The sequence below is a fragment of the Magnolia sinica genome, chromosome 15 (genome assembly GCF_029962835.1).
Source record: "Magnolia sinica isolate HGM2019 chromosome 15, MsV1, whole genome shotgun sequence".
NCBI classification, from domain to species: Eukaryota; Viridiplantae; Streptophyta; class Magnoliopsida; order Magnoliales; family Magnoliaceae; genus Magnolia; species Magnolia sinica.
Genome location: NC_080587.1, coordinates 69,161,811 through 69,177,364, shown reverse-complemented (window position 1 = coordinate 69,177,364; position 15,554 = coordinate 69,161,811). Strand labels below are relative to the sequence as shown.

The 15,554-nt window shown below is 39.0% G+C and overlaps 1 protein-coding gene across 1 annotated transcript; it reads left to right on the top strand.

Moving 5' to 3' along the window:
- The first annotated feature begins 5,526 nt into the window (after window positions 1-5,526).
- On the top strand, window positions 5,527-13,573 carry LOC131226645 (transmembrane 9 superfamily member 2). The gene is made up of 7 exons (XM_058222239.1): window positions 5,527-5,750; window positions 9,438-9,478; window positions 10,197-10,782; window positions 10,887-11,024; window positions 11,198-11,354; window positions 11,510-11,994; window positions 12,992-13,573. The coding sequence occupies exons 1-7, from the start codon at window positions 5,614-5,616 to the stop codon at window positions 13,209-13,211; spliced, it is 1,764 nt and encodes a 587-aa protein (XP_058078222.1). The 5' UTR covers window positions 5,527-5,613; the 3' UTR covers window positions 13,212-13,573.
- Window positions 13,574-15,554: the final 1,981 nt, after the last annotated feature.

Sequence of the window (15,554 nt, the reverse complement as noted above, 5' to 3'; positions counted from 1 at the left end):
CTCTCACTCAATGCTATACGCGATGTATACGCGATGCCTTACTCATCTGCTGCAAGATCGCTTTAAGGAAAGTAAGCTGCTTGTTAGATATCTTCTTGGGCCTCCAGTAGTTAGGGCATCCAAATTAACACTCCTACCTGTTTCATTAGTGAGCCCTCCATTACATGTTCTAATGGCATCGTAACTAAGCTAGATGAAGTGGAAAATGAAAAAATAAAAAAATCGAAGCTGGTAAGACGTACAAAAGACTGATCTCGTGATGTTTATATACCATTCAATCGGATTATAATGTGAGTAGTACCAAAGCCAAGGAAAGGAAATATCAACTTAATTCAAAACTTTCATGAGTGATAAGAAAGTTAAAGGCATGTTTGGATTACAGACTACAAAAGTAATGTGATATAAAAATCATATCATTACATCTTACCTTTGATATTGTCATTTATCAAATATCGATAATCTTTCGTAATCATGATAGAAAAAGGATTTCCCAAGATGCATTGACATGGTATAATTTCATGGGATTCACCATAATTTGTGTTATATGCACCCATCCTGTATGATAATTGTATGAAATGAGACAAAGAATGAGACAAAATTCAAAGTAGAAATGGACCACGCCACATAAAGAAATGGATTGAATGCCTGCCATGGAAAAGTTCTTGAGGTCCACATTAGTGTTGGATCTCCCTTGTGTTTTAGGAGATGCCCTAAAATAATATTGTAAAATGGATTGATGGTATAGATATAATACATATTGACAAAATTACATCCATGTATGTCTAATTGTGAAGAATACTTTATTAGTTAAGAGTTGAAGGAGGGTATTGCATACGGCCACTGACTCCTGGTAATGATAATCATTACTCATTTACTATATATTATAGCACATTACTATTGTAATCGATAATTCAAATAGGCTCGAAATGATGTCCATTTCATTCCCACTTTTTTGCGTGGGTCATTTGATTTATGTATTTGCCTTATTCTAGAGCTCGCATCCTAACATAAGCGGGGGTGTAAATGATGTACGGAGTGAATATCACACACACATCATAGTGAGCTCAATGAATCTTATGTTGTCCAAGCTTGTTGAAAGGTTTTTATTGAAGGTGGGTCCTATTTTCACTCCACCCTCGTTGCATGGCCCACAATGGAAATTGGCTCATTAGTCCATCAATGGAAGGAAATGGAAATTGGCCCATTATTCCATCAATGGAAGGAAATAGGCCATCTGAATTGGTAGTCCTCATTAAAGAGGTGTACATTATCCTAGCGGTTGGAGTTCGTAAGCTTCTGAAGCCCACGATGCCTTTCTCTTCCTTCAAGCTTAATCAAGTCAAAGTGGGAAAAAGCAAGACATGCACGGATTCACTCCTTTATACTCTGCGTTCGCAGTGTATGGTGCTTCATACGCATTCACTCAAGATCTATATACGTGGAGTTCATAAAATTAAAATAAACCGTCCAAATTAATAGTGAGACATACTTTAGATGATTATAAAAAAAAAAAAAAAAACCCTAATTTGATATCATGACCAGATGATCGGTTGCATCTAATGGACCGTTAAGATGAACATAGTTAACAGTCCTTAGTGAATGTAAAAATGTACACTGATCAATGGTTAGGATCATTTCATAATTTTATTTTGGGCTTATAATATATCTAGAGTGGGTTTATGATTTTGACGATTTTGCTTTGTTAATGTACGCCACGTGTACAATTTTTAGTGCATGTGTATAGACCATCACACTCCTTCGGACTACCGAAGGACTCGTCTCAATAAGAAACCGTCGTGGAATCTGGATCTGGGTCGGGGGATTCGTGACTAACTAACAACACGAGGCCCGATTCACATAACAAAGCTTTGTAGGAAAAGCTTAAAATGCAACCGAATTTGTGGGGCCCACTCTAATGTTTGCATGTCATCCAATCTGTAAATCATGTATAACCCTTCATGTTTCCCATGCAACCCAAAAATCAGATCGATCCAAAACTCAATTGGTCTACATCATTTCAAACATCCCTAAAATATTTAAAATCTCATGTTCTGGTCCACCTGAGTTATTGATCGGTCTGATTTTTGGCTGTCTCATTGATCCTAGTTTGATATATCTTATGAACTGACTGGATGTGATATAAAAATTATTTGGGCCCTACAAATCATTTGGAAGGTTTTTGATGGTGGCATCCCATCCTAGATTTTCCATGTGGTGTGGTCCATATGAATATTGGATTTGCATGATTTATGGCCTATTATGAGAGAATGAGAGGATGAGTACGATGAACCGATTGGATTTTATGAATACATAACTATAGGGCCCACATATAGCAGTGTAGTTTAAGCTTAACCTGCAACGGTCTGTACAAAGCTCTGTAGTGCCCAAACGGCACATTGACGCACCCAAACTAACGGATTAGGCTCTCCGTCTCTGTCGTAAAAGACTCGGGCCCTTACTTCTTGAGGACTGGTTCGGTAGTCCGTTGTGCCACATGAAATTATGGTAACAAGACCATGAGCCGTTCATGTGGGCCACCTACTGTCATCACAGCCTTTCATCCAGTGGGTCCCACTATGGATGGGCCTTGGTGCAAATTTTACATAATTCCGACAAACCTAGCTGCCTGATTTGGGTTTTTTTTCCTCATCGATTGATAGCCGTCCACCTTTTATTGCGAGGGCCACCATTTTAGTCCATTTGCATGGGATGATACCAACAGAGTTGCTCAGCTCTGGTTCATTATCTGCATGATGCTCTGGCAGTGTACATTGTATCATACACATGCGCACGTCCATCATACGTGTATATTAATTTTGATCAATCAAGACCGTCGAAAATATGGATACCCAATGGTAATGGGGCATAAACCAAAATCAACACTGATCTGAAAATCCTAACCACCAGATAAAATGGCATTTTTCAGAGTCCAAAAGGCAGGAAAATTAGATCTGATAATCTTAAAAAAATCTAACAATTTTCTATTCCAGAACTTAACGGTATAGATTGAGCACAAATATGCCACGATCGTTGGTTTTGAAGCACGCATGTGTATGGACTACCATACTCTTCCAGAGTATGGCACATTAAGGGAAGGTAGTGTGATGTACAAATAATTGTACCCGTCCAATACATTTAACTGAAAATAAACCATAAAATTAGTAGGGCCCACTTTAGGTGGGTCATGAACCAATAAAGAAATAGAAAAAATCCCTTCATTGGGCGATCACTGGATTTCCATTGGACATCTAAAAAGAAAAATATAAACCGTCCAAATTCAACGAACGAATATCTATTAATCAAAGGTTAAAAATAATTAATTAATATTAGATTAGGTTTATATCATCTATCATGCATTGGGTTTTATATCAAAGGTTAAATCGATGTGTAGAACACTGCATCTAAGTGGCAGTATCAAAATTTTATTGGATGAGAAATTTGATCTGTGATTCGTGGACATTTGTTTGTTGAAATAGGACCGGTCTATAATTCATTTCTAGCCGTCCAATAAATGCCCATCAATCCGATGTTAAGATAATAAAATAAATTATATTTTCGATTTATGATACATCTAAACTTGGACCCATAGTTATGGAAGTTTAATTTGAATTGATTCTATGCCACGTATTCTAATTGTTAGTATATCTAAAATGCCTGCGTCTCATCCATCATACTCTTCCTGAGTATCAAAAATTTTCTGAAAAAAAGCCCCAGCCCGGTACGGCGTCACCACACGGAAATAGAGGTATTACACACACTGGCACATTACTCATACAACGATTTTTTAACAGTACGTTTGAGCTTTAAGTTTGTATTTTGTACAAGTGGCTTGCTTGGAAAAGTGATCCAAACCGTTGATATGATGGACCACTGCATTGATAGACCATGTACCAAAATTTAAATTTTCCTGGTTACATGTGAACGTTTGATATGTTATCATCTTAGTTTTTGGCCACATATTTGAGGTTAAATATATATATTTTTTTCCATCCAGGATATTTTCGTTCGTAGGCAATCCAAAGTGGTTCACATGATATCAACGGTTTTGATAACTTCAAAATGGGTCCCACTTAGAAAGATCAAACGGTATTGTACGAACATTCGGGCGGAGCGTTGTATTTGTATAATAGCTCCACGAAAATGACGGGCGTTTCCTTGACCGTGAGGCCCACCTTGACGTATGTGTTATATATCCAAGCCATACATCAGTCTTTTCATATCACTTTTAGAGCATGTTCTCCAAAACTAAGCAGATGTATATCTCATGTGGACCACACATTAGGGATTGAATTTCCAAAAAAAAAAATTCCTAAGGTCACAAAAGTTTCGGATCAAGATGATATTTTAGTTACCCTTCATCAAGGTATGTTTAGGTGGGATCTTATCAACAGTTTGGATGGAAAATAAACATTACGGTGGGGTTTAAAATTTTTTTAATGGTTGTCGCTCAATGATCACTGTTCATGTGGTGTGGTTCAATTTAGATTTTTATCTGCTTCATTTTTGAAAAATTATCCTAAAATAATCTTGAAAAACGGATGGTCGGAGTGGATATGAAAATAAGAAAATGTAAAGTGGGCCCCACGGTCAGGGAAACACCCACTGCGGTGTTACCCGGGTAACACCTACCGGTAATAACGGGCGCCGATTAGGTACTACCCCTACTGAGGGTCCACCGTGATATATGAATTTTATCCACACCGTCCATCCATCTTTTCATATCATTTTAAATTATGATTTTTAAAATAGATACGACCCAAGTGTCAAATGGACCACACATTGGGGATTAAATTCCTACCGTTGAAAAATTCTTAGGGACCATAGAAGTTTTGTATCAAGATGATATTTGTTTTTTCAATTCTCCCAGGTATACAAGACCATATCAACAGGTTGGATGGGAAATAAAAAACACGGTGGACCCTAAGAAGGTTTCAATGGTGGGGTCCGTAGCAGCCCTGCTTCCTGTGGTGTGGTCCACTTGAGAATTGGATCTAATCTATTTTTGGTCCAGGAATCTGAAATGATATGGGAAAAGTGATGGACGGTGTGGATATAATTCATAGATGACGGTGGCCCCTTAGTGGCCCTCCGAGCCTCCGCCCGTCACGAGCTCCGAACAGGCAGGATCCCGGTGATAACTTGGTTTACACTCCTGCGTTAGTTTTGTACTATTTAAAGATGATGGTGATTATTCAACCGTAGATATCGTATAGACGCACGGAAATTTCGTACATATGGAAGAGATGTACGGAAAATATACGGTCCCGATCTCTCCCCAGACTTGTGGATATGCATGAACGAAAAAGTTCATTGAGAAAATAATATCAGTCGCCTGATCTTTTCTTTCTAATTTGGACCGTGAGCTATTTTACTTCCAGCCATCCAATTAATATCCAATATTTTGACGGTTAGGATTGTGCGATTTCAGCTATAAGCTCTATTCAGTCAGCACCGTTCTTTTAAGTGGCGCAAAACTAACATTGGAGTCCAACGGAGTAACCATCCGATCTCAGCAGCCCTATTATAATCTCTGCATTTTTCTTCGGACATAACCCTCTCTTTCCTCGTAGAAGACACAGAGAGAGAGAGAGAGAGAGAGAGAGAGAGAGAGAGATGGGTTTGGTAGCGGTGGCGATTCTCATATTGTGTTTCGGAGTCGGAGTGAAATCAGACGGCTCGGATCACAAGTACAAGGCCCGAGATCCGGTCCCACTCTACGCCAACAAGGTGGGGCCCTTTCACAATCCCAGGTCAGAACTCTCTCCATATCTCTCTTTCTTGATTTTCGAATCTGATCTCTGCAGTTTTATTTTTGTTTGAATTCTAGGGTTCATATGTTTCTATTGGATCTGCGGTTGTTTCGTGTTTTAGTTTGTCTCTCGATTCATGGGGTGAGAGATTTCTATCTAGGGGTTTTAGGGTTTTGATGTTGAGGTCGTCTGTTCGGTGGGCCATGCACCACCTGTGGCCGTTACCATCTCCCACAAGAATTTGGCATGTGGACTGATGGTCTGTGATCTGGACTCTTTTTCGGATATGCCGTAGCATGGATCACCCACGGTAGGAAAGGGTCATTGATTGGAAGATGTTCTGTTCGATCAGTGACCTGTGGTGGACGGTGGAAATGATTTTTTGTATGAATTGAGAAAGGTCTTCATGTTGGACGGACAGTGTTGTCAAATCTGTGGGATTTTCCAGCAGTTGTCTCCATGGTGGGATCATGTATTAATAGTATGGGTATTGGATAGATTGTGCCTTGTATGCAATTTGCGTGCTGCACTTGGGTTAGATTTACCCTTTGATTATTGGGTTTTCTTTTTTCTGTTCTTTAGCCAAGGAAAAAGAAAATTATCTAACAACGCCCATTTAATTTTCACGCCTTCTGCACAAATAGTTGATGCATGGCATAGTGGTCCATTACATCCAACCCGCTCATTCTCTGCATCTTTTCTCTTGTGTGGTTTGAACTTCAATCTAGTATGTTGAACTTCATTGCAATTAGTTTCTTCTTTGATCCAATTTCATTATTTTGGTATTGAAGCAAGTCTGCTCTTGGGAGGTTCTTTTCTTTTCACTTTTCTATTCTCTTCCCCAAAATCTGTCCGAATATTCTGCCCAAACATGTCTTCAAAACAATTCCCTAAACTAGCATGTTATTTCAAACCCTTAACCATAGAACAACCTCCATCTCACCTATGCCGTCACCCCATTTCTATCTCGAATATTACCAAAACTTGCCCATTGTTTAGTCCGTAAGTAACCCATAATCTATCATAAACAAACCCTACCAAACCTTTCCCATTCCCAAATAAAAATAGAAACCCTACCTAAAACTTCTCCATTCCTCAAATCCAAAAAAAAGAACAAAAAATGAATCTCAAACCCAATCTCTCTCTCTCTCTCTCTCTCTCTCTCTCACACACACACACACACACACACACACACACACACATTGTGCCTAAATTTGCTATCATATGCATGGTGTGCCGTAAAGGCTGTTATGGGGCCATAAAGGATGTTATGTTAAAGGTAACGGTGGCAACCGTTACACGTTATGGGGTCGTAAAGGCCGTAACGGTCTTTATGGGAAAAAATGGCTCGTAAAGGCCGTTACAACCCCTGTAGCAGCTTGTAACGGTCCATTATAGGACTGATACAAGTTTTTCAGATTTTTTTTTTTTCAATTAAAAAGAGGCCGTAACAGGCCCTGTAACGGCCTTTACAACATGTGTCGTAAAGGTAACGATGGTGACCATTACGGCTACCGTTACCGTTACGCCTTGGTCATATGAGCACCGGAAGAGAGACGACATACAATTGTGGGATGGCTACTGAACCTCAAGATGAGACTATATCGACCTTGCAACAAGTGCTCAATTTGATCACGAAACGGTTAGACAATATAGGGGCTCATTTCATGATCAGAGTAGATACTCTAGAAGGATTGGCTGCTTTTCTTGAAGAAGTAAGAATAGGAATCAATTTGAACCATTAAACATCTATCAATGGCCTTGAGGGTGACCTTGAATATGGGAATATTGAACCAAGGCATCTATTCATAAACATATGGATAGACTAAGGTCATCATAGCAGTCTTGGGAATCTTTTTCCATGTTTGGTCAGTGATTGCATCAGTTCATGAGACATTGTGTTATTACAAGCTGAGTTTCTTTATAACAGTTTTGTGAATTGCAATAAGGGACTTTCATTTTGAAATCGTCACCAGTAATCGATTTCAACAACCCATTGATTTACTCCCATTTCCTATTGTGGCTTGATCCAGCCAAGATGCCATAGCTTTGTATAACATATCAAGGAGATGCATGAAGAAGTTAGGCAGAAGATCACCGTTAGTGATTAAAATTACTAAGGGCATGTAGATGTTTGGCAGCGTTTTGTGCAATTTCAAGAAGGGCATAGGGTCATGGTGTGGCTCAAACTTGATGAGCTTCCAGCATTCTCTAACACCAAGCTCCACTGTAGAAAGGCAGGTCTTAAATGTATTTTAAAGAAGTTAGGTGATAATGCATACTTGATCGAGCTTCCACCCGAAATGAAGATCTACCTCATTTTCAATGTGGAAGATCTTATAGTTTATCTCGACTTCATGAAGACGAGCGTACAAAAGAATTAGCTATCCAGATACCCAAGGTACCAAGTTAGTTCGAAGAAATTACTGAAGATGTGTTGGATGATCATATACTTTCCACATGTTAAGGATGGTATTAGAAGTTTCTTGTCAAGTGGCGGGGCCGATTGATATTTGATGTGGATCTTAACAGACGATTTTAAGTGCAACCCGAAGCTATATGAGGAGTAAATTTCTGTTAACTCAACAGAGTTGAGCTTTTCCAAGCCTGGGGGAATTAATGCAATTGTGCCATAGCCCATATGTTTGTGCTCTACATGCGTGCATAAGAAAATGCCCAATTTTCTTTTTTCTTCTTAGCTTGTTTCTAATGTCCTTCCTTGCACATTCCTATGTTAGGAAAAATATCTCTATCTAGGAAATAAGTATTATTAGGCTTTCATGTTTAAGGTTTTCTTTTTTCAGAGATATTTGCTAGAATGGAATTCTATTTTTAGATTCCTTAGGTCATGTTAGAGATTTCTCTTAGGAAGGAAACCTTGTAAACACTCTTTATAAATAATGCATAGGCCTTTTGAAATAAGACATAGTGATCTCTAGTATATGACTAGAGGAATGTTAAGCTTGTTCACAGTAATTGCATTCTTTCTCATGTGATTCGAACTTTCAATATTACCACGTTGAACTTCACTGCAATTATTTCTTCCTTGATTCAATTGCATTAAAGGGCCATAACTTACAAACACCCCAGAATAAGTTTGGAATGCCATATTGTTAGGATCCATGATGAAAGTTATGGCAAAAGTTTGATGCTAGCTGCTGACCTGATGCAATCATCCTCCATCCGGGCTTGGGATTGGCAATGGGAGCACAAAACTACCACATGCACCATGTAATATTACATAGGTTGATTTCAATCAAGCCCTATCGAATAGTATATTAAATAGGTTGATTACAATCAACAAGTCGTGGCCTACAAATGGATGTCAAGGACAAAGATCCCACCCTCAACTTGATTTTCAAATTTCAATTTATTGAACTTTCAGGGGATTCTATGGAGAATTTCTGATCTATTCATTGCAAAACGGAAAAACATTGTTTGTGATTTTTTGAGAATTTTGGATTGTGTAGTTTGGTTTCCGGCCTTGGTCTTATAAAATTACACCATCTTTCAAAAAAAAAAAAGTTTTTGATGTTTGTTCTGGAATTCGTTCTATTGTTGGTAGATGTCAATTCTGGAATTCATCTATTGTAGTTTCTAATTGTTTAAATATTGGTTTCTTTTGGATTGTGACTGTAATCATCAAGGGAATTCTTCAGTGTTTTAATGTGTTGTTTCTGATTTCAGCGAGACATATCGATATTTTGATCTTCCTTTCTGTTCACCAGGTTCGCATTTGCACACTGCTGTTTGGGTTTCATTCTTACTGGGGTATTATATGATGCTCAACTGAACAAAACAGTGGTTTCTCGTAAGCCAGCAACTGTACTTTTTGAGGCCCGCCTGTTTTCTCTGAAGCCAGCCACTGTACTTGTGAGGCCAACCTGTCAGTGTTCCAGCCACTGTACTTGTGAGGCCAAACGCCCTTTTTACCGGACGATCCTATCTATATCATTGGTGGCTTGAAAAATTATGGCTTACCCAATGATTCATATTTGAGACTTAAAAAAATGCCCTATACACCCCCTTTACTGGACAATCCTAACTATATCGGTGGTGGCTTGAAAATAGATTGTTCATATTTGAGACTTTAAAAAAAGTCTGCTTGTGATATGCGTGTATGGGCTATGCCACCAAAATCTCCTCTGCTGGGTGATCTCAGCTCTCACTGGTGGCCCACATTCAGCAAGCAAAAAAGTAAAATTTTTTTTTTAGCTAATGATGTTTGCAAGATTTTCTGACGTGAGAAGATTTTTGGGGCATGGCCCATGCATGATTGTTTTCCCAGATGAATGGCCTTGGTCCTGGGAAAGTGGGCTTGCCTGTACTGTTGTTGCTGAAGAAGAGCTCCTTTAGTTCAAGTTCAGTTGATTATCATATGTTACCCATTTTTTCTTTGATTTGCTTCTGGTAGACTTCTATTTCTTAACTGATATAAAATCGCAGCTCATGGGACTGAGAAAAAGGAAGCTCTCGGTGAGGTTTTAAATGGTGACCGCTTGGTTGATGCTCCCTACAAACTCAACTTCCGAGAAGACAGAGACTCTGAAGTTGTTTGCAAGAAGAAGCTCTCAAAGGAAGAAGTTGCTCAGTTCCGTAATGCGGTCACCAAAGACTATTACTTCCAGATGTACTATGATGATCTGCCCATCTGGGGTTTTATTGGAAAGGTCGATAAGGAAGGGAAAGCAGATCAAAGCGAGTACAAGTACTTCCTCTACAAGCATATCCATTTTGATCTTCTTTACAACAAGGACCGTGTTATTGAGATTAATGTCCGTACGGACCCAAATGCCTTGGTGGATCTCACTGAGGACAAGGAAGTCGATGTAGAATTCATGTATACAGTGAAATGGAAAGAAACCGAAACGCCATTTGAGAAACGAATGGAAAAGTACTCGAAGTCTTCATCCCTTCCGCATCACTTGGAGATTCATTGGTTCTCAATAATAAACTCATGTGTTACCGTTCTCCTCTTGACTGGGTTTCTTGCCACAATCCTCATGCGAGTGCTTAAGAATGATTTTGTCAAGTAAGAAACATTTCCAACCCATGATTTCTTCATCTCTTGATTTTCTTTGTTTTTTAATTGCTGGACTGATTTGCACTTTGTTCATTATAATTCTTGTGTGAAAGGTATGCCCATGATGAGGAAGCAGCAGATGACCAGGAAGAGACTGGATGGAAGTATATTCATGGCGATGTCTTCCGGTACCCGAAGCACAAGTCTTTGTTTGCTGCTGCCCTTGGTTCTGGCACTCAGCTGTTTGCTCTGTTAAGTATATCTTTTGTGAAGCCAGTTTAATTTGATTTAATCACTCTGAAAATATTGAAGACTAAACAGCTTCCATCTACCAATAGATTTTACTCATTTTGAAATTATGAATTCTTGTTTTAGATTGTATTTATGGTTTCATCTAATAATTTTCTCTATGCATGTGTTCCAGTACCGTTTTCATTTTTCTACTTGCGTTAGTTGGGGTATTCTACCCTTACAACCGAGGAGCTCTCTTCACTGCACTGGTTGTCATATACGCTCTTACATCTGGTATCGCGGGCTATACTGCAACCTCTTTCTACTGTCAGCTTGAAGGAACAAACTGGGTATAGCTTTCATTCATTCACCCTGCTGCAAGGCCTTTATATATTGGACTTTGGTGTGTGTGTGTGTGTGTGTGTGTGTTTATATATATATATATGTATGTATGTATATATATTCTCTGAACTTTAATTACATTTTACAACTTTTGGATTGACAGGTTAAGAATCTGTTGCTAACGGGGTGCCTTTTCTGCGGGCCTTTGTTCCTGACATTCTGCTTTCTTAATACTGTTGCTATAGTGTATAGCGCCACCGCAGCCTTGCCATTCGGCACGATTGTGGTGATTGGTCTAATATGGACACTTGTAACATCTCCTTTGCTTGTTTTGGGTGGGATTGCTGGCAAAAACAGCAAGGCTGAGTTCCAAGCTCCTTGTCGCACCGCTAAATATCCTCGAGAGATTCCACCGTTGCCTTGGTACCGAGGGGCTATTACGCAGATGGCAATGGCTGGGTTCTTGCCATTCAGTGCTATCTATATTGAACTTTACTACATATTTGCCAGCGTGTGGGGCCACAGGATTTACACCATATATAGCATTCTCTTCATAGTCTTCATCATTCTCCTTATTGTCACTGCTTTCATTACCGTGGCATTGACGTACTTTCAACTTGCTGCTGAAGACCATGAATGGTGGTGGAGGTAAGTTCAAAAAAATTTATTTTGTACAGTGCTCGCCCTTTGTCAGCAATGTAGCTTTATGGATGGATCTTCCAGTTCAAGTTATATACTCATATTGTCATTGCTTTCTAATTTTGCGCTGTCTCTATATTGGTGGCTTTTTGTTATTTTTGTTGTATGCTTCTTGATATTTATACTTTGAATGGTGATGGATATCTTTGTATCTACACCACATTTTAAATCTGTGGATTGTATTTTGCCTTTATTGCAACTTAAAGAAAGTGCGTTGAATTAATGGTGAGGGTAGGCTATTCAAATCCTTTTCTATGCTAGTGTTTGTAGCCTTGAGCTTATGACATCTTTATTATATATAAATGTCAGTAGCCAGGGGTAAATTTTCCCTGCAATTACTTTTTCAAGCAGCCAAAACTTAGCATTGTCAAAGGTCATGGGAAGGTTTTTAAACTTGAATGTAGGGCAGTTTAAGTAATTTCCCAGGTGTGAGGCCATATGCTAGTGATTCTCCGTGCCAAAGAAATATATTTTAAGAAACCACTTCCCCTTGGCTCCATCCCACCATTTACGAAAACCCTTCTCCCTGAACAGGGATGTGTTATGGTATATGCTCAACCTGGAGATAACTACAGTAGGCTTGGTTTTCAGTTTGTAGAAGTGGGCTCCACCTCCCTTCTTCTCCTCCTCCTCCTCCTCCTCTCTCTCTCTCTCTCTCTCTCTCTCTCTTTGAATATTTCTTGTGATGTTGTTTGGGAAAGAAAGTAGTAGGGATCTCATTAAAACAGATAGATTTTTCAGATTGTTCTAATGATTTTTCAGATATTCAGCTTGAACGGAGAACCTCATGGAATCTTGTGTGCTTAGGATTCATGTAGCTGAACCCAATTAATTGGGACAAGGCTTAGATGATGAATTTTGGATGAGTTTGTTAAGTGGTGCTTTTTACGTGCCCATTTGCTGCATTCTTTCTCATCACTCGATTGTTCATCTTGATCTGATGCAGGTCTTTCCTTTGTGGAGGATCAACTGGCTTATTTATCTATGGTTACTGCTTGTACTACTACCATGCTCGATCAGACATGTCGGGCTTCATGCAAACATCCTTCTTCTTTGGGTACATGGCATGCATCTGCTACGGATTCTTCCTCATGCTTGGATCTGTGGGTTTCCGTGCCTCTTTACTCTTTGTGCGTCACATATACCGGTCGATCAAGTGTGAGTGAGTAGCCTATCTACTGGTCTGCTGTCCAAGTCAGGTATGTTTCTTCCTCATTGTGAAGCTTTGGTTGCTGAGGGAAAAAAAAAGGGTGCATGAGTTTGAAGGGGCTGGGTTGGGGGAATTCCTCTTGAGCTCAGAAGCAGCAGGGTTTGAGCTGAGGCCATGCTTTCTAGTAATGGGTGTAGGACTAAACTATCAATTGCTGTTTTGGGGGTTGTGTATGTGGTTGCGATTCTTGGGGGAGGCATATTTGGAAAATCTTTAGTGTTTTCGGGGACAAGAGGTTGTATCAATTCATTACATGTACCTGGAGCAACTTGTGGAAGGTAAAAAAGAAAAAGAAAAAGAACAGTTATCTTTTCATTATCTATTGCTTTTCTAGTTTGAGATCCCATGCCACCTATATAAGACGCAGTGGTAGCTGAGAATACTTATGCACTGCTTCGCGGAGTCGATCTTATTTATTTATTTGGTCCAGCATTAGATGCTGTTGGAGCCCCAGTTTGTTTTTTGGCGCTCTCAAATGTATGGGTGGACCAAAATTCTCAATCAAATGATCCAAGCCAGCCTATCAGGGGACGTTTTCCCACTGTCCATGTCCCTTGTTTGTTTGTTTCTTCGTTTGCTTCTTCTTCTTCTTTTTTTTCTTCAAATGTTTTTCTTTCTCCGAGAAATGGTGGATTCATAGTGACAGATCTCGTTCTTGGCAATTTCTTTTCCGGAATTTTCTTGGGAGATTTTCAGATTTTGAGGTTTTTCTCAGGATATTACTGGGAAAATCTCACTGAATATATATATATATATATATATATATATATATATATATATATATAAATCATTCTAAACTTGGTACTCGGATGAGTCAACTGCGTTAATTGGATGAGTCTCATAGAGAGAAGGTCAATGTATTAAAATGGTCAATGGGGTATATTTCTCTTTCATTATCCGTGACCCAAATAATACTTGCATATTTTCATCCATGACCCAAACAGTACATATGGCTTATATGCATTAGATTTGAACTATCCATCTGGTGGGGCCCCTAATGTGGGGTGGCCTTAACTCGATCATATTCCAATTCCTATAGAACACTTAGTACACCTATTGTGATTTCCAATACTGGAGTAAAAATAGTGACAAGCAGCCATGCGAGGCCATAGACCAAGTTAGGGAGTGTGACCTCATCCATGCTTCCCGGGGCTAGTCAGTTGCAGCATTTAGTGGCCCGAAATTGACTTGGCTTCATCCAGAGGCCTCATCTCTAGAAGCCCGGCTTACCAGGCATCTCTCTTGTAGTAGGGAATCTCCCCCTCTCGCCTTGCTCTTATGCATGCTAAAATGTCATACTAATTGGATGATCCTAACCATTTGATCGGTGGCCTACCAGTTAACCACTGAAAATCAACAGGAGAAAAATGTTCCTTGATTGGAAAACCCTGGATCGTTTAATATTTTGGGATTTTTAAGCCATGAGATTCTAAATGCCACTATAGGAGTACAATTTTAATAAGTGTAAGAAAAAGAAGGGAGCTTATAAAGAAGCGGAAGATTGCCATTTAAAATGGATGAGAAAAATAGAAGAATGTGATTTGGAAATAAATAGGTGTAAAATCCAATGAAGGATATTAAATAAAGAAGTAAAAATAAAATGTTGAAGACGATAAGGATAACTCATTCATTTACACCAAGGACTGGCTTTGACATCAGCAATTTTTTTTACACAGATTGACTTGGGCCCAGTTTTTGTGACTCAGTGGATTGGCTAATGGGTCGTTTAGCACCATGGATTTGGGGGGATTTCAAATCCCGTGAGTTGTTTGGCACCATGGATTTGGGGGGATTTCAAATCCCGTGAAAATAATTGGGGATTTGAAATCCAGGGGGTTTCAAATCCCTCAAGGGTTTGAAATCCAAGGTGAGACCTTGGATTACATCTAAAATCATTCCCATTGCTGCATGTGTAACATGTGTATCACTAGACTATTAATCTATTGGACACATGGCCCACTAATGATATGTTAAAATAATTAGATTATCAATTGCATCACTATAATTACTTTAATACGATGATCAGCACCAGCACCGTCCAAACATTGTCCATGTAAATCAACGGTTCAAAATCGTTGGTTAGTCACTTGGACATATTCTTGTGCTCGGGGGCCATCCGAGACTTAGAATTTCATCATTTTTCGGTAAAGTATATATTTCAGTGGGCTTATTACAACCAGTGAAAAAAATTACATAAGTTCACTAATTAGAGATATTAAAGTTGATTTAGTAATTAAATTCAAACCCCTGCAAATATACTATGAATAGCTACTTTTTGATTGAAGTTGATTCTCAATTT